Source organism: Somniosus microcephalus, chromosome 27 (assembly GCF_052327205.1).
Source record: "Somniosus microcephalus isolate GS21.2 chromosome 27, FLI_Smic_1.0, whole genome shotgun sequence".
Lineage (NCBI taxonomy): Eukaryota > Metazoa > Chordata > Chondrichthyes > Squaliformes > Somniosidae > Somniosus > Somniosus microcephalus.
This window is the reverse complement of record NC_141013.1, coordinates 11,655,776-11,682,486: the sequence shown is the minus strand read 5'-3', so window position 1 is coordinate 11,682,486 and position 26,711 is coordinate 11,655,776. Positions and strand designations below refer to the sequence as shown.

General features: G+C 41.3%; 1 protein-coding gene across 2 annotated transcripts; it reads left to right on the top strand.

The window, feature by feature from the left end:
- The first annotated feature begins 820 nt into the window (after positions 1-820).
- fam174b (family with sequence similarity 174 member B) lies at positions 821-25,702 on the top strand. 2 transcript variants are annotated; one of them, XM_085968518.1, is made up of 4 exons: positions 821-1,376; positions 4,439-4,573; positions 12,553-12,615; positions 17,226-25,702. In XM_085968518.1, exons 1-3 carry the CDS (start codon positions 1,123-1,125, stop codon positions 12,575-12,577), a joined length of 414 nt encoding a protein of 137 aa, XP_085824644.1. In that variant the 5' UTR covers positions 821-1,122; the 3' UTR covers positions 12,578-12,615; positions 17,226-25,702. The 2 variants fall into 2 exon arrangements, with proteins under 2 accessions (XP_085824644.1, XP_085824645.1); XM_085968519.1 differs by lacking the exon at positions 12,553-12,615 and having other exon boundaries at positions 830-1,376.
- Positions 25,703-26,711: the final 1,009 nt, after the last annotated feature.

Genomic DNA, 26,711 nt, shown 5'->3' with positions numbered 1-26,711 from the left:
TTAAAGAAAAGAAGACTTGCATTTATATCGTGCCTTTAAATAAAAGACTTGCATTTATATAGCGCCTTTAAAGAAAAGACTTGCATTTATACAGCAGCTTTAAAGAAAAGACTTGTATTTATACAGCACCTTTAAAGAAAAGATTTGCATTTATATAGCACCTTTAAAGAAAAGATTTGCATTTATATCGCACCTTTAAAGAAAAGATTTGCATTTATATAGCGCCTTTAAGGAAAAGATTTGCATTTATATAGCACCTTTAAAGAAAAGACTTGTATTTATATAGCGCCTTTAAAGAAAAGATTTGCATTTATATAGCGCCTTTAAAGAAAAGATTTGCATTTATATAGCACCTTTAAGGAAAAGATTTGCATTTATACAGCACCTTTAAAGAAGACTTGCATTTATATAGCACCTTTAAAGAAGACTTGCATTTATATAGCACCGTTAAAGAAAAGACTTGTATTTATATAGCGCCTTTAAAGAACACTTGCATTTATATAGCGCCTTTAAAGAAGACTTGCATTTATATAGCGCCTTTAAAGAAAAGACTTGTATTTATATAGCACCTTTAAAGAAGATTTGCATTTATATAGCCCTGAAGTCTCCAGAAATTGAAGATAAGTCTCCAGGACACTGCTGCGGGCAACCCTGGTGAAAAAATTATTGGGCATTAAAAAAAAAGTTTCATAATTCATAAAAAAAATATTGCAGGTGGAGGAAACAAAGGCTGTTTGACTGACAGCCTGGAATCGTCCAATTGGGTAATGAAGAATCTGTTGGCTCTGGCGAGAGAAGGCGGGGCGCCGTGAGGATTGACGTGTGGCGGGACCAATGGCAGCAGCAGTCTGAGGCGGGTCTTAAGGATTGACGTGTGGGTCGACCAATGGCAGGAGCAGTGGGAGGTCACGTGAAAGCTCCCGGAATACGTGGAGGAAGAGTTGGGAAGTTGGCAGTGGCGCACAGCTGACTGGACTGAGCGTCGTGTTGCCGGAGCAGCTGAGGGGAGAAATCTGCCCCGTTCCCCGGTGAAGCGGAGCTGCCTCAGGAAGGCCGGAGTTTGCCCACACCCCGGCCCCTTGAGCGATTCCCCGGGGGTTTGGGAAGCGGAAAGGACCGGCGATGAGCCGCTGGCGGCTGTGTGCGCTGGCGGTGCTGCTGCCCGCGGTGCTGAGCCGCCTGCCCGCAGTTGAGAGCGGCCCCGGCCCCCTCAACGACACCGTCTTACCTGCCGCCGCCCCCACCAACACCACCGCCACCGCCTTCGAGAGCGTCACCTCCATCCTGCGCCACTTCTCCACCCTCAAGAACCTGGTGCTGCTGGGCTGCGCCGGGGCTTTCCTCCTCATCGTGTGCCTGCTGGTCAGAGTGATGAGGTACTGGGACTGCGGGAATGCATCAAATGTGCGTGTGTGTATGTGTATATATGTGTTCATGGATGGGTGGACCATGTGTGACCAAGGTTTTATAAGTTAGGTGGGTCCTCTCGAATCCAGTCTAGCCTTGGACTAGTTCTACTCTCCATGTCTCAGTCCTTCTTGCCTCTGTTCTATTTGTATTTCTATGGTCTACACTTATTATGTTCTTCTGAACTGTCCCCTCTTGTTCCACCTTTGCTCCAAACTTCATTGGCTGTAAAAGCGCTTTGGGACGGCCTGAGGTTGTGAAAGCTGCTATTTAAATGCAAGTCTGTCTTTTCTTTTAAACTCACCACCCAAGATATACCTCCTCCTTGCATTCTGTTTATTGAAATTGAGACTTGCTATACTGCCCTTTAGGGTAACTTATTTTCCCAGGACTTGGTAACTAGAATTCCACACTACTTGTAATTCTTCCCTTCATCCTAACATGTACAGGCTTTTAAAATCACCTTTTGATGTCACCTAGCCACCAGTGCTTAATTTGTCTTGACTTTGCTCCACTCCTGTGTTAACCTTGGTAGTGTTTTCAATATTGGCCCTTGCCTTTCACCAAAGTTCCTCAACAGAAATGTGAGAGAAAACCTGTTTGCAGCTGCATTTGTATTGATCTCTGGTGTACTTTAAACATAAAATTAAAATATGCTGAATGTGACCTATTAGTTTACCAACTTAGCCATGGAGTGGTAACATATTACCTTACCTAAGAAAGGATATACTTGCCATAGAGGGAGTGCAACAAAGGTTCACCAGACTGGTTCCTGGGAGGATTGTTGTTTGAGGAGAGATTGAGTAGACTAGGCCTATATTCTCAAGTTTGGAAGAATGAGAGGTGATCTGATTGAAACACAGTGTAGATGCAGGGAGGATGTTTCTCCTGGCTGGGGAGTCTAGGACCAGGGATTTTAGTCTCAGAATAAGGGGTCGGCCATTTAGGACAGATGAGGAGAAATTTCTTCAGAGGGTGCTGAATCTTTGGAATTCTCTACCCGAGGGCTGTGGAGGCTCAGTCGTTGAGTATATTCAAGATGGAGATCGATAGATTTTTGAATATTAAGAGAATCAAGGGATATGGGGATAGTGCAGCAAAGTGGAGGAGGTGGAAGATCAGCCATGATCTTATTGATTGGCAGAGCAGGCTCAAAGGGCCTACTCCTGCTCCTATTTCTTAGTGGTTCATGAAGGTTTGAACCACTAAGTTCACCATTCAGTAAGCTCCCAGTATTTGGAGAGAGGCAGCAAACAATTTCAATTTTTTCTCCCCTTTCTCTTTCCCCCCCCCCCCCCCCCCCCCCCTGAGCTAATGTTTGCCAGCTTGTTGTTATGCATGTCCTGGCATCTGACCAGAGGGGGCAAATAAAATACCAGTGTTCTGTAAAATAAAAGCTCCAGTTCACTTTAATTTCTCAACTTTTGTCAAGGAAGACAGGGATGGCACCCAAAGTGCCATTTGAGGACTTGTGCAGTGCTGTCAAATCTGCTCTGTTCCAGACTGTCCAGAAATGCCTAAATAAGTACACAAGGTACAGACACAACAGATCCTTTCATTGTCATAAAATTCATTTGTACAGCTGACCTTGTGTGTCATAACTAGGACATGCAGCCACATTGTCCAAGTATTTGACACGACAATGTTAGTGCACTGATGTATTTTGGCAGAACGTGGATTTGTGTACCTGATCTCCCCCTGTTGAAAGGTCGCAAGCTCTGAGAGGCACTCAACAGGAGGTGAAGCACTTCTCCAGAGAATGGTAATGGACATCCCAGAAAGTTTGAGATACAAATGAAGACCTGAAATACACGGTCGTCTTGGCTGGAGGGAAATTTGCTTTCAGTTCAATAACCTAACTGGTGAAAGATTCCTGTCCCTGTAACATTTGATCGAGGTGGGGGAGGGGAGCAGGGTGTGGTGACTATTGAAGGAATACCCAGTAGCCTTTCCCTGCTCCTTTTTAAAGAGATACTCTAGGATCAGACACCACATTAGAGACTGATGAATTAGAGAGAGTTCAGAGAAGAGTGCTCAGAATGGCTCCAAGGCTCAGAGTTTTAAGGGTTACAAAGAGAAGTTCACAGAATTGAACTTGTTTTTATTGATGACCAGCATATTGAGAAGGAGCTTAATCCAAGTCTCAAGGTTTGGATAATGTAGATATATCCATTGTTTAACTTGGCCTATAGGGTAGGACTGGCAGACACAAATACAAAATTAATGAGCTTCAAGTCAAACTAGAGATCAGGAGAATTGTTTCTCTCAAAATAAAAGTAATATGGATCAGACTCCCAACAACAATCAATTAACTCCTTGGGTGGGTGGGGGGGGAAGGAAGGAAGGGTTGCATTCAATACCTAACATGGGGTTGAAAATTAGAGGAAACATGTAGCCTGGTGATTCAATATTAATGCAACAGTATTAATCTTGTATAGTACTGTGGGTGAGTCCTGGGGCATTCATAATGCTGCATTCACATTGTGGTATTTATGCTTGATTACTTTTGGAAATCGGGGAGAAATTTCACAATCATCTTCTTTTGAGTGTTCCCTTGCACTTTCACAGCCCTCGTTCCCCAGGAGATGAAGTTGGTTGTGTAAATTGTATATCGCCTTTGTGGAATGAGCAGACTGAGTGGGCCAAGCAGCTTTTGTTTTTATCTTTGTGTTTTCTTGTGCCCTCATGATCTTCTCGGGCATCTGTTTGATGAGATCATTACCAAAAACAAGTTATTTAGAATAAACGTTTGACTCTGAAGTAAGTGCTGTCGCAGTCAGGATCATGACCTTTTCTGCATCTCTGAGGCTCATTGCTGAGAGAGGATGTGTGTTTTAGTGTCCACTCCCATCATGTGCTGCTCCTTTGTAAACAGTGGCTAAATAGGCTCTTTTTCCTGGTGGATTCCTGTAAGCTTGCTGCCAGTATTTTCCAGCACTTCAATATTAAGTGAACCTTTTAATCAGATGGAAGGGGCACCATCTTTAGTAATCACTTCTGTTTTATGAATAAACAATGTTCTTGCCCTCAGGTCTGGAAGAAAACTCAGGAAAACGAGGAAGTATGATATTATTACAACTCCAGCAGAAAAGGTGGAAATGACTCCACTCAATGAAGAGAATGACGATGATGAAGATGCCACAGTGTTTGATGTAAAGTATAGCAGGTACATTGTGGAATTTTCCAAATTTCCCCCACATCTGTGATACTGGTGTTTTGCAGTGCAATGATTTTAATATTTAAATTATTCTATACATCTATATCAGTGGGAGTTATTTTAATGCACAAGTCATTGAAAAAAGATTCCGAGTGAATAAATAGCACATTTTGCAATGAGACTTCTCGTGGTCCAGTTACTCTGTCTGGTAAGAAGAAATAGTCCTTTATACAGTATTCTAGCAAAAGTTGCCTGTACTATTTTAAGTGAGGTCTGGCTCAGCTTTTGCCTTTGGCATTCAGCACAAGCACAGTCACAAGACTGACTTGTCAACTTAGATAAGAAAAGTAATTTGGCAAGGACAAGCTTCCTAGAAATGGACTTTATTTTGTTAGTTTTTAGACCCTCCCAAGGATATCATGCTTTTATTTAATGCCAAATGTCCTCCTTTCCCCTTTCTCCCATGCACAGTACAACCAAAAGTATTGGCATTTGTCCTGACCTCACCCATCCAACATCCACACACATATATACTTACAAGCATCGGTCATTGAATAGCAATGAAGCCTGTCTAATTATCCACTTTCTAGCACTGAAGCTGACTAACATCCCTACAGTTGTCCCAGCTGAGGTAATGAACTCCTCACAGACCAGGAATCAAACCTGGGGCCTTGGGGCCTGTCTAACTCAGATGCTCGTACCCTTTATTAACTGAGCAATTGGGGAAACTCTCTTCACACATTCATTTGTAATCAAAAATTGAATGTGCCTAACCTCTGGTGAGTTTCAGCAGTGCTTGCCCAGGTTTTGATGGGAACATTGTACGGCAAGGTCGCTCTTTACTGTGGGGATGTAAAAATAGTAGTAGCAACAACTTGCATTTATATAGCACCTTTAAAGTAGTGAAATGTCCCAAGGGGCTTCACCAAGCAGGTTCAAGCCCCAGAGTATAAGTCAGTAGAATGGGAATTGTCTCCCTGCTTTCCAGCAAAACATTTTGGTTCCCAACAGGCATCTTTATCGACCTGTTGATGCAGCACTTCATTCAGCCAGCTGATAGGCATGCAGGCTCAAGCAGGACTGCCCAAACATTTTGAATAAAAGCTAAAGGACTGTACATAGTCAGTTTTTGGTCATAGATCTATATTCAGTATTGCACTCATTAAGACTAACCTCTCATTTAACAAGGGGCACAGAGCTGAGCTCCTGAGAGAGAAGTCAGTTTAGCTTTAACTACTTCACACACAGTATTGAATGTGTGGTCTTTTATGATTTTATGGACCACCCAGGATTATGTGGATAGTTTGGGAAGATCCAAAAGGGATTTGGATCGATTTTTGGTGAAAGATGTGATAAGAGACAGAAATAAAGCACGTGGTGACATCTTTTAACTTCAGGACTGGCCAGATAGACGGCAATGGTCTTGTACAATTCCTACGTTCCTAATCTTTTCCATTATTTTGTGTATCAAATGTGAAATACTGCTGTGGCATAATATTTATTATTCTGATTTTGTAATCTTTTGATTCTGAACAGTACTTGTTCCCCTCTTAGAAATTAAATGTGGAAACTGAATAGATTCCCTCAGTCCTTGGAAAGTTAATGGGCATAAATTAGTGCCAAATGAGAGATATTTGAGGCATGCTAAATAAAATAATTCAGCTGATTATTCCTATAGTAAATGCTTTCTTAAAGACTTTCAGATCTTAATGTGAAAAACAGCATCTCTGCTGTAATGTGATACCATTTGCGATGGTACTTAATGGATTATGGCAGTTAGCTGGATAATATGATGGGGAAAAGCTGCCTTATTGACTTTTAATTTGCATATCGAAGCCATTAGCTGCAACCTCCAACATACTAATTCCATTTTTATGAGCTGCTAATATCGTGGTCAATGACCATTCAAAAACCAGCTGCTGTAATTTTCCTGAATTATTTTTTTTGCTGGGGGGAATTTTGTCCCCTCATGATCATGTAAATCAACAAATATTCTTTGTTCCAGTATTCATGAAGGAAAACTAACTTCTACTTTACCAAACTAAACACATTGGGGTTATTTATAATGTCAGTCTGTAGAAGAGACTGTGCCATCAACAGGAAATGGATGTTACAGTTCAGGATTTTCCCCAAGCAGTTATTCATGTCGACGGCTAGAAGCCAGACTCCATAATCAGAGACAAAATCACTTATGAACCAACATTTGTGTCTTTGTTCTCTGGCAAATAAGTTAACCCCAAATTGCAGTTAAAATAAATTACTGGCTAATACTTGGGATGCCCATGTTCTTCTATCATATGAAATGATAGAAAATAACACGGCAACAAACCAATACATACAGGCTAATACATACAGGCTAAAATTATTGGACATAACATAAGAAATAGGAGCAGGAGTCGGCCATTCAACCCTTCGAGCCTGCTCCACCAATCAGTAAGATCATGGCTGATCATCTACACTTCTCAACTCCTTTTCCGTTCGATCCCTTGATTCTCTTAATATCCAGCCTTATTTTGTTTAAACCTACCTCTTTGACCAAGCTTTTGGTCACCTATCCTAATATCTCATGTTACTAACGCTCCTGTGAAGTGCCTTGGGGCATTTCACTACATTAAAGGCGCTATATAAATGCAAGTTGTTGTCCCCCCCCCCCCCCCTCTCTGCGTACCACTGCACACTATTTCCAAGCTGAAGGAGGTTTGTCTCCAGCATTCTGCCATTGCTGTTGAGCTGGCTACTATCATTTGTTTTCTTTCTTCCCCCTCCTCCCCCGCCCCCAACCCACCCAACCACCCCCTTCAAACATATGTCCTTTGCTTTGTTTCTGTACGAAAAGTTGTGGCCAAAATCAATAATCCAGTATGGTGCCAGACTTGTCTTTCACTTCATAGCACCACTGGAGCATCGTTGAGTTTAATTGTAAAAAAAAAGCTCTCTTTTTATGTTCTTTCTCCCCCCCCCCCCCCCCCCCCCCCCCCCAATCCTGCACCCCTCTCTTCCCACCCACCCCCTCCCCACACACCCCATAATATGTACAGGTTATAGCAGGAAAGAAGAGTTGGTAAATTAACCATCTGCACACCTACAACCTGCTGGTTATGCCTTGAGGGCGTAATGCATTTCAGCATGTATTATTTCAATAATTTATTCACCATGAAAGTGTTGTATTGGCAACTACCACGTTACACGAGAAGGAAACTAATGAATAACCAAGCAGGTATGCACAGAAATATTTAACGAGTTCAAATCTGCTGTAAGCATATGACTGCCAATGAGTTTGTTCAGGGGAACAGGGTGTGTCTCAAAGAATGACTGCTGTCTCCTAATTTACTTGTGCATTCAAACACTGCGTTTCAAGTGCACTGCTTTTCCTGTACGCAATAGTTGGAGGCAGACACAATTATATAATAGTTTGACTGTACCTTGGGAAAGCCTTTTGTGAAAAGAAATGGATGTGTTCATCAAGTAAGAATGGTCTAAAATTTGTATTTAGGTATGTATAGTGGTAATATAGCTGAGCTCTGCATTGTAAGTTAGCCTGTGCTGTATCTGACTTGAGTGCTTGACTCTTACCACTAGTCAACAAACTCTTCCAGACTTAACTATACCACGGTAGGAACATAAGTAGGCCATTCAGCCCTTCGAGCAGGAGCAAGGATGTCTTGCTGCAGTTGTACAGGGCCTTGGTGAGACCACACCTTGAGTATTGTGTGCAGTTTGGTCGCCTTATCTGAGGAAGGATGTTCTTGCCATGGAGGGAGTGCAGCGAAGATTCACCAGACTGATAGCTGGGATAGCAGGAATGACGTATGAGGAGAGATTGGGTCGATTGGGCTTATATTTGCTAGAGTTTAGAAGAATGAGAGGGGATTTCATTGAAACTTATAAAATTCTAACAGGACTAGACAGACTAAATGCAGGAAGGATGTTCCCGATGGCGGGGGAGTCCAGAACCAGGGGTCACAGTCTAAGGGTAAGGCGTAAGCCATTTAGGACAGAGATGAGGAGGAATTCCTTCACCCAGAGAGTGGTGAACCTGTGGAATTCTCTACCACAGAAGGCAGTTGAGGCCAATTTATTAAATATATTCAAGAAGGAGTTGGATATATTAAGGCTAAAGGGATATGGGGAGAAAGCAGGGACCGGGTACTGAATTTGGATGATCAGCCATGATCGCATTGAATGGCCTACTCCTGCTCCTATCTTCTATGTTTCTATCTTAACTCCATCAACCCGCCTTGATTCTGGAATCCTTAATACCCTTGCCTAACAAAAATCTTATCTATCACAGTTTTGAAATTTTCAATTGACCCCCCAGCCTCAACAGCCTTTTTGGTGCAGAGTTTTCCAGATTTCCACTACCATTTGTGTGAAGAAGTGTTCCCAGACATCACCCCTGAATGGCCGAGCTCTAATTCTAAGGTTATGTCCCCTTGTTCTGGACCACCCCTCTTTTCCCCCCCCCCCCCCCCCCCCCCCCCCCCCCCCAAAACCAACCAGAGAAAATAGTTTCTCTCTATAATAAAACAATAGTTTATGGGCATTGGAGATCAGACTGGACCAAATCTGCCAGTCAGAAACTGAATGTCACTGTCAGATCTAGTGAGCATCATTTGAATTGGTTGTGGGTTCAAGTACACTCTTTCCCGGATAGATTTCATACTATGAAACCTGCAGTCAGTGCAGACTCATTGCTTTCACTCCATATTGCCCTGTCCAACCCAAGACCTCTGCTCTGTTTCAAGCAGAATACTAAAAGAAATTGCAAGTACTTGTCTGTACAGCACCCAATGTGCAGGATATGCATGCATACACTTTTAAAATATAAAATTAGCTTTGGGGCAGTACCTTTTTGAGAGTTGTGAATCAGATGGCTCTACTTAGTCCACCATTAGTTACCTGCATTTTGTCAGAGAAACATGGCAATTGAGAGCAGATGGCCACAGTGCATTACTTATAGGATAAAGCATAGCCTTTAGAATGTTACCTGTGAAGCAGTTCAGATAGCATCATAAACCACGACCGTGAAGATCTAGCAGTTTTAATTTCACTTGAACCCCAAGATGTGTTTGCTCTATTCGGTTCTATGCAGGTAGAATTTGTGTGGCTAGTTTTATTCTGTTCTCAAACAAGTTTTACTTTTGTGCCAAGTCATGGCAGACAGAAGTGAACATCAGAGTGATTTGAACTTAAGTGCTATTATTTCAGATAATTGGAACTTCATTGAGGAGTGAGGCTGATCCTTGGTATTAGGGAGATGAGCTATGAAGAATGACTTGATAAGCCTCAGAAAAGATTGAGAATACCTTGTAGAAGTATGTAATGTACTTAACACAGTAGAGAAAGGACACTTAAAACAGTACTTTGTTATGCCAGCGAAACAAGAGTTATGAAGGCCTGTTTAGCACTAATGCCAAGAAGTGCTTCTTTACACCGGATGATCAAACAGCTGGAAGGCTTTGACAGGAAGGATGATGAGGGCAGGACATTGAACTCATTTATTTATAAAAAAAAAAAAAAAAAGCTGCTCTAATAGAAAAACAGAGGTTCTGTTGAAGGAAACCCATCTTGTGCTATTGAGTTGCTGTTACTGCATGCAAGGGGAGTAGCAGACTCTGTAAATATTAGTAAGCCTGTATTCTACCGAAAAAATTTGGATGATGAGGTACAAAAGCAGAATTCCAGCTGTTTATAAATGGGATCCACAGCTCGTGTGTGATGGTCTTAAACACGCTCCCAGTTATTTATAACCTATATCGTGGGACTTTATCCTTTCTAGGACGTGTTACTTGTCCCGCTACATTAGCTATCTATATTTTCTTTTGCTGCAGGCAGCTGTGTAGAGAGAACATTCTTCTTGTAGGTTTTTATATCACCTGTAAGTGAGAGTTTTATAAGATTGGCACTAGCCCAAAGCTGTTGTAGTAGCAGCCGAGAAGATGGCTTTCTTCTGAAAAGCACTCCACGTTGCATTCTACAGAAAGAACTATCCTGTTTTATAAGGTTATTTAGCACAGGTATTTTGAGGTCGTCCTCCACAGTTAGTCAAATGCCATCTGTCATCTTCCAGAGGATAGGGAATATGATGGAAACAACGCTAAAAGACATTGCTAGCAGTGGATCTGCTGATTGCAAAGATGCATTAAAAGAGAACAAAGTTGATGGGGTTGAGAAGGATATTGTTTCTTTAAACATTGCATGCTCGGCAGTAAAGCGAAAAAAGGAAATCTGAGGAAGAATGGATTATAGAAAATTGCAAAGAAACGGATCACAGCTTAACTCTGGGGAGGGGGGCACTAAATGGAAACTCTTGCAATCTGCCGTTCTAAAAATATCTGAAACTGAGAAACATGTCCTGTGGTTTTAATACGCCTTCATTTCATGCTTTATAAACCTAGCCTGTTTGAATAGAATAAGGTCAGGCAAATTGAATCCATGCTTATTAACAAAGATAGTAACATGGGTAGGATATAGAAACAGGAGTGGGCCATTCAGCCTCTTGAGATTATTCTGTCATTTAATTAGATCATGGCTGATCTGTACCTCAACTTCACTTACCTGCTGTTGCTCCATATCCCTTGATACCTTTGCCTAGTAAACAGGAACAAGAAAATTCACCTTTTTATGAGTCATCTCTAGTACCAGCAACAACGTTGGAAAACATTTTGGCTAATGAAAAGGCTTTGTTCAGACCTCAATGGGGTGCTGCTCCTGCAACACGTGTTATATCCAAGTGTAACAATTTTCAGATCTCCCTGGGTCAGTGATTGTTAACTACAAATATATACTGCGTGACAAAAATCACATTCCACGTCCATCAAAAGCTTAGATGCTTTTGATAAGAAAAGGCCATTAAACCTCTTCCTCCAGCTGTTGCTTCCGATGGCACCCATGTGTTTGGTTTTCTCCTTGTTTCTTCAGAATCTTGGCATCACCCTGTTCTAAACCAGCCAAACCTGTGTCCTGTTTTTGTGCAATTTACTGAGAATTGGGAGCGAAGACACACAGGAAGTAGCAATACAAGCAAGAATTTAAATTTCCCCTTTTTTTAAAAAAAAACTACATCTTCTGTATATATAATCTCCAGTATTGAGGCACAAGTGAGGATATAAAAATAGATAGATGGGGCAGAAAAAAGAATCACTTTGGGTAGAATTAATAGATGGTAACAGAGATAAACTATTGCTGTGCTATGTTAATGCAATAGATAACCAGGCCACAGTGATCTGGAACTGAGATGAGGTAAGGAAGGTGACTTGTAAGGGACCAACTATAGTAATTGAAGATTTCAACTTGCCAGAAATTGACGGGGACGGTAATGCTTCTACTGGTAAGACGGGGAAGCGATTTCTAGAGTTAATTAGATTGTTTTTATGTCTCTCTTTTTATATAAGAGCCAACAAGGGGAGAAAACATCTTGGATTTGATTCTGACTAATGGGGGTGATCAAATCAGCAACACAGTGGTGGGTGAAGCTTTAAGTACCAGTCATCGTAATGCGATCACGTTTGACATGACATAAGAATTGAATAGGTCACTAAAACCCAAACACAATTGCCAGATTTTAAGACGGGCAACTTTAACTGTTTGAAGTCTTGTCAGAGTTGCCCTGAATATGGCTAGGTGAGTGGAGTTCCTTCAAGGTGCGGAGTCTGAATGCATTGAAGCAACGTGTACCCATACAAAGCTTAAAGGCACTCCAGCCTGGTTGAAGGGGACTTCCAAGCAACTCGTGAAGAAGGCCATGAAGGAAAATGGCACAGAATTCAAATGGATTCAATACCAAAAGGCATACCTGAAATGTAATAAGGGCATCAAAATAGCCAAGAATTTTGAATTGAATAGGGCAAGAGAATAACAATGAAGTTTTTTTTGTTCTATGAAGAGAAAATGGGATGGAGTGGGTCCACTGAAAGCGTGAATGGGTGAGGGCATGACAACTGATCTTACACAGGTTGCTAAAGTGCTAAATATGTTTTTTGCCTCAGCTTATACCTAGGAGGAAACAGGTAACTTATTTGATCTGGAAAGGGAACTAGAGGAAACTAGAGGTAAGTTGTGACACTATATTCATATTGCTGAACAGCTGTGCAAACTTAAGGTGAATAAAGCTCGGGGCCTGAATAAGATGTATCTGAGGATTCTTGAGGAAATTGAAGAAACTCTGGGACAAATCTTTCAGAAATCACTAAATACTGGAGAGGTGCCTTTTGGATTAGAGAAAGGCAGCTGTTACTCTTTTAACTGACCCAAGAAACTACAGACCAGTGTGTTTGACGTCCATTATTCGTAAGTTATTGAAACCCTTTATTAAAGAGAAGCTTTTGGATAGAAAAAAAAACATAAGGTAGGCAATATGGGTTCATGAAGAGGAGGTCTTGCCAATCTAACTTACTGGCTTTCTTTGAGGGTTTGATAAAGGGTAAGGCAGTGGCTGTGGTGCACTTGGATTTCAGTAAGGCCTTTCATAGAGTCACAGTTATACAGCACAGAAAAAGGCCCTTTGGCCCATCGTGTCCACGCCGGCCATCAAGCCCTATCTATTCTAATCCTATTTTCCAGCACTTGGTCCGTAGCCTTGTATGCTATAGCGTTTCAAGTGCTCATCTAAATGCTTCTTGAATGTTGAGGGTTCCTGCCTCTACCACCCTTTCAGGCAGTGAGTTCTAGATTCTAACCACCCTCAAGTTTTTCCTCAAATCCCCTCTAAACCTCCTGCCCCTTACCTTGAAACTATGCCCCCTGGTTATTGACCCCTCTACTAAGGGGAAAAGTTCCTTTCTATCCACCCTATCTATGCCCCTAATCATTTTGTACACCTCAATCAGGTCCCCCCCCTCCGCCTTCTCTGCTCCAAGGAAAACAACCCCAGCCTGTCCAGTCTCTCTTCATAGCTGAAACGCTCCAGCCCAGGTAACATCCTGGTGACTCCTCTGCACCCTTTGATACAGTTCCCCTGGTAAGGCTGGTACTGAAAATAAAGCGAGTGAGAGTTAGTGGAAATATTTTACAATGGATATGTAAAGGATACATCTGTGCCTTGTTACCTCCAGGCTCAACTATTCCAATCCTCTCCTGGCCAGCCTCCTATATTCCTCCCTCTAAACTTGAGCTCATCCAACACTGCTGCCCATATCCTAATCGCACCGAGTCCCGTTCACCCATCACCCCTGTGCTCACTGACCTACATTGGCTTCTGGTCCAGCAATGCCTCAGATTTAAAATTCTCACCCTTGTGTTCAAATCGTTTCGTGGCCTTGCTCTTCCCCATCTCTAACCTCCTTCAGCCTTGCAACCCTCAGAGATCTCGAATTCTGGCCTCCACGATTTCCTTTCCCCACCATTGGTGACTGTGCCTTCAGTTGTCTAGATCCCAAGCTTTGGAGTTCCCTCTAAATCTCTGTAACCTCCTCTGGCGGTCCAGCCCTCCAAGATCCCTGCGCTCCTCCAATTCTGGCACCTTGCTCATCCCTGACTTTCATCGCTCCAACTTTGGCAGCTGTGCCTTCAGCTGCCTGGGCCCTAGGCTCTGGAATTCCCTCCCTGCACCTCTCGGCCTCTCTACCTACCTCTTTATGACGCTCCTTAAAACACCTCTTTTGACCAAGCTTTTGGTCACCTGTTCTAATATCTCAATGTGGCTCTGTCAAATTTTGTCTGGTTATACTCCTATGAAGTGCCTTGGGGCATTTTACTATGTTAAAGGGACTTCTATAAGTGTAAGTTGTTGTAATTGGTTAGCCGATAAAAGCTGAGGCTAGTGGTCCAGGGGTTTTCTTCAGCCTGGGAGAATGTTACCAGTGGGGTCTGTGTAGGTCTTTTGTTTAATAGATTTATAAATGATCTGGAGCTAGGAGTCAGAAGCAGAGTGTCTAAATTTACAGACGATGCTAAGCTAATGTAGGTGATGGACTCCAGAGTTGAACAGGATAAGGTACAGAAGGATTTGAATATACAGGAAACACTTTTTTTTTATCCGGCACTGACTAGACCGGCGTGGTGCCGGTTGATCAAAAAGTCCAGATTAGAGAGGTATATTTACCAAGGTGCGAGAGCCCCGTATACAGCCACTTGTGCAGGAGCCCCGGTTACACGGCCACAGGTGCAGGAGCCCCGGTTACACGGCACTTGTGCAGGAGCCCCGCTTACACGGCCACAGGTGCAGGAGTCCCGGTTACACGGCCACAGATCCAGGAACCCCGGTTACATGGCCACTAATATATAGTAAAACTTACCTGAACGTACTCCTGAATTTTGCCAGTTAAGAGAGATTTCTGGATATTTAGGTGCCGGTTAAGAGTTTCCTGTACAATACTTGGGCAGCAAGGTGGCAAATTAAATTCAATGTAGCGAAATGCAAAGTGCTTCTGAAGCTATTGCAACAATGCTCAGTGACATTGAGTAAAGGAAATTAGAGGTTTGGATGTAGTAAAAGGTATTAAAACTGAGCTGCAATAGTGTGGTAATCAGCTACTCTGTACATCATTGATGCAACCGTACTTGGAATGCTGTGTACAGTTCTGGTTACCACAGTACAAAAATTATATTGCAGCTATTGAAAGGATGCAGAAGAGAGCAAGCAGAATGATTGAGTGGATGGAGGGATTGGATTATGAGGAGCAATTATGTAAATTGGGCACGTTCTCACTGGAGAAGAGAAGGTTGAGGTGTGATGGGATTGTTTTTAGGATTCTAAAGGGACCAGATAATGTAGACCATGGCTCGCTATTGCAGAACGGTAGAACCAGAGGACACGGCCAGAGCTTGAAGTGGGGGGTAAATTCAAAACTAATCTGCTGAAACAATATTTCAGTGAGCGAGTGGTCAATCTATGGAACAGGCTCCCTTGGGACACAGTGGAAGCTGTTGGCATTGATTCATTTAAATGTAAATTAGATAGATTTATTTCAGAAAATAACATTTTGGGATGCAATCTGAGTAATTTGAGACATGACCTGTAAGTGTAGCATGCTTAAGAAGGAACAAGGCGACTCTGGACCTATGGTTCCCAAAGCTCTCCATCACTGGGTTTTCCTCGGGTCATGTCTGGGTCTGTTGTAGTCTAATTGATTGCTAGAGATTGTTTGCTACGATTAGTCATTATTGTTGCATCATGCGACTACCAAGATGGCGAATTAGATGGACCTTGGTCTTTTTTCGTCTATGTACCTACAGGGTTGTCTCCATTGCAGAGCAGCACCGGAGATAACTTTGCTATCAGAAGCAGCAAAAATCTTGGAAATGGAGTTTTATCTGTTGCCTCGAAGGGAAATGCTGGTGACAACGAATATAAACAGTTTACAGCGGTGGCATTTGGCCCTGACTCTAGGCGGCTTGCTCTATTGGCTCAACCTTACAAATGAGCATTTATGCCATTGCATTGCTGCCCTACACATCCTGCCTCCCCTGATGTGGGTTAGGTCGCAGCCAGGCTTGCATAGTCATGTTTGCGATTTCAGAGCAATTGTACAAATGCAAATTTCCGGGTAGCGCTGAATTTGCCCTGCAGTATAAATTGGACACAAAGGAAACCAGCATATTAACGAAGAAACTGTTTTACAAAGGAAAATAGGTTTAAAAGGAAATATTTTACCTTTCAGAGCATGGTTTTAATGACCTTTTTTTGGTAAATTATTAAATGAAAGAGCTTTAATACCACAGTTATTGATTTAAAGTATGCAAATAATGCAGTTGCTTAACCTGTTATATTTCTGAACACTATTTACATGCTGCATGAAACAGCATTTGCAATTTGTCTGTACTTCAAGTTCTTGGAAAATGTGGACACTTCAAGGCTTCTAAGAGGCTTCTACACTTCAGTGCCTAACTTTATTTTACTGTTTCTTCATTAAAAGTGTGATTTTAATAATTGGAACTTCCGGAATCACTATTCCTTGCATCGATTGTGATATTATCCCTCTGCTGGCTCATTAGACCCTCAGCAGTCGCTGTACAAAACAGTGGGAAGTGGGCGAGAAAATTTGTTTTGATACATTTTCACCCCTCTACAGTGGTCATGAAATGTTACATTTTTGTATCGCGTCTGTTTTGCTCTCCCAACAATGCGAGGACTTGAAAGCTTTTATAAATGAAGGTTCTTTCCTAAAGCGGTAACTGCTGACTGCATTCGCTGAGAGAATTGGCTTCGGGGTAATTGCCAAGCTCAGAAGTACAACTGGATTAACATACGTAATTAAAATGACATGATTGTTGGTGTATTGCAGGGTAATAGCGCTATCTCCAAGAGACTTGATTCTTCTCAAAAATGAGATTCTCCTAGTTTTGATTCAAATCCAGTCATGGTACCTAACCAGATTCTTTTTTTAAAAGCCCATCATTCAGATTTCTGTACTAGACCGATTTCAATATATTGTTGCAAGCTTTAATAAAAAGCTAAAGCATGGAATAATTCAAACTTAAGCAATACTGGTGTGGTTCAATTTGTTTCTTTTCAAATGTGATGTGGTCAGATATTCAAAATCCAGGTAGCCCTAGTTAGTTTCCCAGGATATAAAATAATCAGTTTGAAGCTTGATTGAAAGGAGGAACCGGCCAGTTTACTGTTCCTGAAATAGAAATAAATTGGTTTAAAATTGCCAAGAAGCAGTTAGGCTATTATAAGCTGGATTCTCTGATTGATCTTTCTTTCTTCTGTCCCTAGGTGAAGATTTGTGTGAAATGACTTGTATTTCATGGATGGCCAATCTCACTGTGCCAACCACCAGCCACAGTAACCTTCTGGAAGAAAACTGGGTTTGACTTGCCATCTGTGTATTAGCTTTTCATTCAGCTTCTTGCATATAGCACAAGTGTATAACACATTATTTTTGTTCAGTTTATCACCAGAGCAATATTCCTGCCTATTCCCTGTGGACTTTTTTTTTTTAAACTCACTGTTTTATTATGCAGCGTGTGTTTTGAAATGAATAGGATTTTATTTGTATGTATGATTCTAGTTCTGTTTGTCTTCTGTCAAAGTAGCATATCTGCACTACAAGACTGAGGTGAAGTGGAATGTAGTTTTAACACTTAAATGGGTTGCCTGGGTGAGGTTTAGTGTTAAATCTTTGCTTTTAAAATAATATACACGCCATTAGATTGTGACACAAAGCATGTTGTCGCTTTCTAAAGCATCTGATTCCTTAGTGGTCTATAATTTGACATGAAATCTTAAGCATCACCAAGTCTGCAAGTTCGCATTGCCCCTTCAATATAGTACTGTGAACATTCCCAGCTATGTTTGCAACCCGTAAATACTTTTTGGGATGGTGGAGCAAATTAATTGATTAGCAGATAATAATCGGTATGTATTTTGTAGGGTAATTGCATTGTCGATGTGGACTAATCAATGATCAGTGTGCACGCAGGGCAGGAACTAAATCCTGTAGGTTATCTGCGGAGTTGGTAACATGATATTTATAACTTGTTGGACAAATACATTAACTTGCTTCTGTTTGCATCAGACAAATGTGCAATGAAAATTGAAGTATGGAGCATCATAAATGGCTGAGCTGAAAGCAGTTCCTAAAATATGGATCCAGGTGGTGCGGTGCAGTGCACTGAAGTACCAGTTGGTGGTTTGTTGGCTGAGAGACACCAGTTTGAGCCTCCACTCCCAAGATATTATCCTACATTGAGCCATTTGAAAATAGAAATCTGAAATTTTGCTTTATCGTAATTGTCTGCACCACCTGGTGCTGTTTAAACTACAACCAGACTAAGCTCTGTATACAAGAGTATGTCTGGTTATGATTTAAGAATGACCACTATTTAAAAACTGAAAATGCACAGCAGGTCCTTCAGTTTTCTCATGTTGGGCAGACTTGCTCTAATCACAAGCACTTCCATTTCAGAGAGTATTTTGTCAGGCTCCACGTTTAAAAGATCATACTACAGGAAACTCTTTTTTTTATCCGGGACTGGCGGGACCGGCGTGGTGCCGGTTGATCAAAAAGTCCGGATTACAGAGAGGTATACTTACTAAGGTACGAGAGCCCCGTACACGGCCACAGATCCAGGCGTCCCTGTTGCATAGCAACAGGTGCAGGAGCCCCGGTTACACGGCCACAGATCCAGGAACCCTAGTTACACGGCCACTAATATGAAGTAAAACTTACCTGAACCTACTCCTGAATTTTGCTGGTTGAGAGATTTCCGGTTATTTAGGTGCCGATAGAGAGTTTCCTGTATTGCCCAGTTTATGTTTTGGTTCAGGGCTGGGCTGCCTGAATTATTCTTCAAAGGAAATAATACACTACGTTGTACTGCAGTGTTGTTGCTAGGTTTATATTGTGTATTGGTACCATTACACTACAGGAAAAATCACAGTCGACACTGTCAGTACCTTTTTTTATGTGATGGTCTTAGTTCATCTTAAAAAGCTCCCAGCACTGGCATTACTATTGACTGACTGACCTGCAACCAGTGCCTCATCCTAATGTTCCACCACTCAATGTTCTCTGCAGGCCCAACCCATGGTTGGAAGGATGCAATCTAATTGTGGACACCGAGCAGAAATTTCTCTCTGAAATTTTATGAAGGGAATGCCTACTGTGCAGCTGAGTGTATATTTCACACATTCACCATTACACTTTGTAACTCCTAGTAAGAACACTGCATTGTTAAGCTATTCCATTTTGTAGCTGGAAGCTGTTGGCTCAATGGAATCATCTATGGTAGAATGCAATTGCTACAATATAACTGGTAAGAGGGTCAGTATCACTGAAGGAAAATTAATTTTTTTATACTTTAAAAGAAAATGGATATGTTCCATCACAAATTGACTGGCAGTACATACTGAAAAATCAAATGGACTCCGAGGAACTGGAACTTTCTCAAACTTTGTTTTATCCTCAAGGAAGTAGAAATAAGATGGATGCAGAACGTGAATGTTTTAAGTACTGTCGCACTAATTTGTATCAGAGGAGATTGAGGATGAGTCCTCAGCCATACCTGTTGACTGTCCTGGTTTTAATCCGAATGCCCTAATACTAAAGAGCATAGCCGAGGAAAGGCCGCAGGGCCCGTCAGGAGTCACAAGCTGACAAAATCAGCTGCTTTACCATTTCTACAGAAAGCTGCACCCTGGGTGGGTGCAGGGGGGGGGGGGGGGGGCAGGGCTGGGGGGGTCCCCCCAAGCACCAATCCAAAGTGCACCCTTTCAAGACATTGCAGGCTGAGGTGTCTCCTGAGCTAATTAACCTGTCATCAGTTAAATTGCTGCTCTATCAATAACTCTTAAACCATAGCAGCTAGATATCTACACACTATGGTAAAATCCAACATTTGCGCATCAATGCAGAATTGCTAAATCCACACGAGTGAAGGAGTGCCACAATTTAATTATGTAGATTATGTCACCAAATACTTGACATTCTCTACAGGCACTGCCCAAGATAGGAAGGATTGAATCTAGTTAGACTGCATTTTTCTCCACAGTTCAAGTGAGCATAGTACAAAAAATGTTACACCCCCCTCCCAGTTGCACCTGCAATCCTAGTGACAACACTGAATTTAATATAGTCTACCCTGAAACTCCAACTACACTGGGGCTGATAGTGTATTGGTGTTGAGTCCTTGTGAACTCAAGAGTTGTGTAATATTGCTGCTACATGCCTTGCATTTTGTTTTGGAAAGGAATACTGTGATGAGAGGGTTTAAGGTTTATTAAGTGAGCTTGAATAGATTTTTTGGAACTCTAGAGCTGCTAGGCAGTTGAGTACATGCTGTGCTCATTGTCCTTCCAGATGGTCAAAGGGTTTTTTGCTGGTTTTCTCCTTTCCCTTTACACCACCCCCCCCCCCTTCTTAGTGGATTACAGCTGGGTAGGAGTGCCACCATTGACCTCTGCTCCTGGGTTTGGGATGGGGGGAATTCACTAGGCCTCCCTTGCCTAATTGCTATCCAAGTGTGTGTATCAATGTTGGGCGAGAACAGGATGTTACTTGGCTGTGAGTCCCCTATCAGTTGACTAGCCTACCAATGCAGTTACGTCAAGAATAGCCACTTGGATGAGGACAGGATTAGACACTGCTGTGATGTCCCTCACAGTTGAACAGTTTGCTGATGCTCCTTGTCTAGGAAAGACAGGTAGTGACTTGCACAACCTCAGGGTGTCCCAAAGCACTTTACAGCCAATGAACTACTTTTTGGAAATGTAGTCACTGTTGTAATGTAGTCAAGGCTTGGACATGAAGAATAGTCCCCTGGGTGCAATTGGGGATGGGCAATAAATGCTGGCCTTGCCAGCAAGGCCCACATCCCATGAACACTTTTTTTTAAAGTACCAGTGGGAAACTGGTGTCCTTGCAACCATACTCCAAAATGAGGCAACACTTAGATGGGGAGTAACATTTGAGGGAAGGAAGTGGAAACATTTTAACTGGAGTAGTGAGAGGACTGAGTTGCAAAACAGCAGGTTTGATTTAGTCCACGATAAAGGGGTGGGCTCAAAATGGCCAACAGCCCTGATATCTTTCCAATTAGTGTGTGCTGTTACTCTTACCATGCCAAGTAATCCTGTGCTATTTTATTTAAACCCTAGTACAGATCTATACAAATGAGATCAGATACAAGTACATATGTGTACATTACCTTACCAATTATCAGTTACACATGGCAGGTTTAAACCTTCCCTTTTAAGTGCCATTTTGTACTGTATATTGACAATCAGCATCACTTATTTGTGAGTATTGACATTTTAGTCAATGGTCTTTTATATTTATTGTACAACCACTGTTGAAAGAACTTGGAAATGAACAGGATTTTATGTATTTGGAACTACCTAACGTTAGATAATCATGTCAATTTTATTGATTTATCAAATGACTTTATTCTGTGTTACACTACTGGTTTTATGTTTACATCTTGTTTATACAAGAGATATTTTAAGCTAGATTTTATGCAAAGTGCATTTTTTGTTTTTGGAAAATTGTGATGTTTGGTTAGACAATGGCAGAACAGTAAGTTGAAGTTGTTTGGAGAGTTTTACTTTCTTCAATGTACCCAGAGCCAAAGTGGAATGAGCCCATCACTGACTTAATAAGGTGATTCCCTCTCTGATCTTTTATAACACACGAGCTTCTTTGGAAGTGATTCATTTCTATTTATGGTACAAGACGGCGAGGGATGTAGTTATTAGGGGAAACCACTTTAAAAGTAAGTTCAACTTTAGCAAATTAGGAGCAAGAAGGGAAGTAGAAATACATTTTCACCCAAAGGATAGCAGAGTTGTAGGGCAAGTTAGCAGGGAGGGAACCAGACAATATAACTGAATTCAAAGGAGAAATAATTGAGTCTCGGGGATGAGTAGGTGCAGTTGATTTCTGAAAATAGGACCAGTTTGTTGGATCAAATGGCTTTTTGTTTCTAAAAATTGCATTTGAAGCATGATTGTACATCTAAAAGCGCTTCAAACAATTCTCCGCCATCGCCAAGCAACAGGTAAAATTGTCGTCTTTTAAATGAGTGCATGCCAATTTTCAGAACATCCAGGTGCAGTTGGAGTGCTAATTTTGCACTAATGCAAATTTCTGTTCCTGACGAGACAGCCATTAATTGCAAATCAAAGATCCTGAAGCAAACTTGATGATTAAAATATTGCAGTTCTTTTTTTCTTTTTTTTCTTGCATGCAGTGATGAGAGCAAAATCTTTCAACAGTAATTTTCTTCAAAAGAATGAATTTGAGCAAAGAGTTATCTATTTTTCATCCATTCTGCCTCATGGCAATTGGTAGTTTTTTGTTCTGGGTGGACTGATTGAATTTTTTTTTTAAAAAGACACCGATAAACCTTGGTTAAAAAGACACTAAACTATTTTCCTTTGGATCTTGCTGAACCGTATCTGCTCAGTGTTAAAACCCATCATTACAACTTTGCATTCTTCATTCTGAGAGTGTGTGAACTTGGGTGGTTTACTTGGGAAAGACTATTATCTTTGGAAAGTTCCTGTCTTGAAGTTCAGTTGACACACTCTAAAGATGATGGTCTTGATATGAAACTTTAAAACTGTTTTTCATTCTATTTAAATGTTAATATAACTTGGAATAAATTATTATAACTGCATAAACTGTAGGAACAGGGTAGCCATTTTTGTACACAGCAGAATCTCTCACTTGGTGAAGGACACCAGGAGAACGCCTTGCTTTTTAAGTAGTACTGTACTTTGAAATCTTTAATATGTAGTGAACTATTAGAACCGGTTTAACATCTGTATTTCATCAGTGCTGTACTGGAGTGTCAGCCTACATTGTGTTCAGGTTCTGTAGTGGGATTCAATTAAAGCCTGCCGATTCATAGGCTGGTTTTGATTCACCGCCGCCTTAAAAATTGTTTGAAACCGATGGCAAATGCACAATGTGGTGATATACCAAGTTATGTAGAAAGGAAGGTTGATGGTTCAGTTCCTGCTCTGGTGGACTTTTTTTATTTTGGGTAGCCAGGTATATAATTCAGGAAACCATCACCATGCTAATCCCCCCCCATCTATACCCTTTAATAATCCTTTTTTTTTCAAGCAACTATGAAATTCCCTTTTAATAGAATTTGTCGACACTGTTTCACCAACAGTCCCTGGGGGAGAGTGCCACATTCTGCCCACCCTCTGCATAAAGGCATTTTTTTCTAACCTCCTGTTCGGTTCTTTTTCTATCTTCAATTTGTTCCCTCTTCGGACCACAATGTCAACCAATGGAAACAACTTCCACTGTTTACCTTATGACTCATAATCTTGAAGACCTCTATCAGGACACCCTTAACCTTCTCTGCTCTAGTGGGGAAAAAGCCCTAGCTTTGAAAGTCTTTGTAACTAATCTCTCATATCTAGTAGCATGCATTTAAATAACTCTAGTTCTGCATTTTGGAAACCACTGTAGATAATGAGGGCAGACTCAACATTTTGAGCTGTTGAGCTCTGACTAGAAGTAACTAAGCCAGGATCTCATTGCGGTATGTAAAATAGGCAACTGTATAGATATGCTAAAGCCCGAGAAGGGGCCACCAGTTGAAACTGACAAAACTGAGTGAGATATCAAGAAATTCTACAATGATCAACACATGGATTAGACTTAGGAATAGGATAGTCGAGGCAAAACCTCTGAAATAATTTAAGAAACAGTTGAATGTTGCAATGGAAGAAACTAGCTTCCCTCTAGATGGATAAATTGAGATGAGCTGAATAACTTCCTCCTGTTAAAGGTACACTGATAGCCACCTTGAATCGTTCTCATGTTAATAATTAGGGTTTTCTTATTCTGCTCCAGCCTAAATTTTTGTACAGGAAAATGCTCAAGCAACAAGAGGCCATTAGATCCAATTAAACCTGTCCCTTTCCATAAATGTGTGTGTTCCTGCTGAGGATGCTCCTGCCTTGGTGCCCTGTGTGTGCAATGCACCCAGATAGCCACTAGAGGGCACACCATGTCAGGGGTGATCTGCCCAACAGTTGTTGAATCCGATTCCATCCACTCAGAGACTGGCCCCACAGGCTAATCACCCCACTGCCATGTGGAAAAGTAACTCCAGAGGCAGACTTTTTTTTTGGATAGTAACACTGCAGCCAGCAACGGGACCAAGAGAATGGGGGTAAAATGTTCAAGGCTGTGTTGGAGATTGAGACAAAAGTACACATGGTAAGAGAGTATGTGTATTTTACCATCAGAAAAATTCAGAACAGATACATTCCAATTTTTCATAGATGTAGTTTATTGGTGAAACAGGCTAAACTCTCTAGGGCTGTCTTAATTTTGAATTTAGTACTTTTATAGTGAGAACCCTGAACACAACACTCTTTTTCTCATCAAAATGTTTGAGAATTGCTCCTTTGACTTTGGCTCCTGGCATTGATCCTTTTAGTAACACATTTTGCTGCCACTTTTTATGACTGCACAAGTAGACAGTGTTGCTTGAATACAGAAAGTAAATGGGGGAGATCAAAATTAAGGGTCATAAATATAAGATGGTCACTAATAAATCCAATAAGGAATTCAGAAGAAACCTCTACTCGGTGGTTAGAATGCAGAACTCGCACCACATGGAGCAGTTGAGGTGATTAGCATAGATGCATTTATGGGGAAGCTGGATAAGTACGTGAGGGAGAAAGGAATAGAAATATATGCTAATGGGGTTAGATAAAGTAAGGTGGGAGGGGGCTCATGTGGAGCATAAACACCGGCACAGACCTGTTGGGCCGACTGCCCTGTGTCTGTGCTGTTAATTCTATATAAATACATGGTTTATTTGGTGTTGGTGTATAAGTTTGTCTTGAATGAAAGTAGTTATTGTAGAGAACATGTACTCCAGACGTGAGCTGTCCCTTTTGCAAATGAAGGACTGATTGTGTGTGTGTGTGCGTGCAGCATTTCTGATGTACAAAACTGAAAAGAAATGGAAGATACAGCACCAGCGACTGACTTTAGACAAATAGTTTAGAGTACGCAAACCTGGTGCGCGCACAATTATGATCTCTTATTTTGGAGAGCCTCTGAATATATATCAATCAAAAGCACTCCATCAATTTTAATTCCCAATTTAAAACTTAATCTTTTCTCATTTACATTTTGTGTGCTATAAACAAAATATGAGCAAATAACCATGGATGTGACCTATCTTGCGCGTGCTGACCAAACTCAACCATTCTGCTAATTTATGGAATATAAATTGTATCTTGAGGCTTCTCCTCACAAATAACCTACAGGGGATTGGGAGGAAGGATTTTAAGTGTTTTGCACTTAGAAATTATGTTTTAACTTTTCACAGTGACATTCAGTCCTTTTTAATATCCATTTGCTCAACACTCCCACAGAATAAATCCTTGTTTTCATTGCATTGATTATCGGACACTGGTTGTCGAGCTGCACTTCAAATGCCACTAATTTTATGGTCCATTTTAGTTTGTTACACTGGAGGATTGTTATGTCAGAGTGAGCTCTTGTTCTTAAAGCTGTGTTTGTCTCGTTTTGTGCAGTTTCTGGAATAATTCACACTGGGTATTTTGGGTAGATTTTTAACATCATCATGTCTTTTAAAAGAATGTATAAGGTGTAGAAAAGAAACTGGAATATTAGCAAATCTGTGATTTGGTTATCTCTGTTCTGTTGTAATTACTCCACCTTACTTACCAATAAATTGTTTATATCTTTACCCTGAGAATTCTTGCATTATTTATTCTGGATCTTGGATATCAGTTGCCTACCCAAGGAATGTGCAATTTTACATGTGTGCCTCTCATCCCAGAAGAAATCTCGGCATAGTTTAACAGTTTGTAACATCCACAGACAATCTGTTCTGCTTCCATACTAGAAATGTCAAATTGCCAATCGAAGCAGGAAAAAAAAGTTACATTTGTATTGGACTGTTCACATACTCCAAGATATCCCAAAGCACTTCACTGCCAATAAACTAGTCACTGTTAAGTGGGGGAAATGTTCCCACAAACACAATGGCTAGTTCATTTTGTTTTGGAGATGTTGTTTGAAGAATAAATGTTGACCAGGATTCGGGCAGAACTTCCCTGCACTGCTTCAAATAGCGTCAGAGGATTTTTTACATCCTCATTACTGCACTGAGGTATCGGCCTAGTTTATGTACTCCGTTCCTGGAGTGAAGCTTGAACCCTTAATCTTCTGAATCTGGCAAGCGTGCTACCACTGAGTCCAACTCCAGCTGACGGGACTCTGGTTTGATCCCTGGCCTTTACTCGGTTAACATGCAGGTACAGCAAGCAATTGGGAAGGCAAATGGTATGTTGGCCTTTATTGCAAGGGGGTTGTAGTATAAGAGTAAGGAAGTCTTGCTGCAATTACGTAGGGCTTTGGTGAGACCACATCTGGAGTACTGCATACCATTATGGTCTCCTTACCTAAGTAAGGATATACTTGCCTTAGAGGAGGTGCAATGAAGGTTCATTAGATTGATTCCTGGGATGAGCGAGGGTGTCCTATGAGGAGAGATTGAGTAGAATGGGCCAATAGTCTCTGAAGTTTAGAAGAATGAGAAGTGATCTCATTGAAACGTATAAAATTCTTAGAGGGCTTGATGGGGTAGATGCTGAGAGGCTGTTTCCCCAGAGTCAATAAATATAAGGGGTTGGTCATTTAGGACTGAGAAATTTCTTCACTCAGGATTGTAAATCTTTGGAATTCTCTACCCC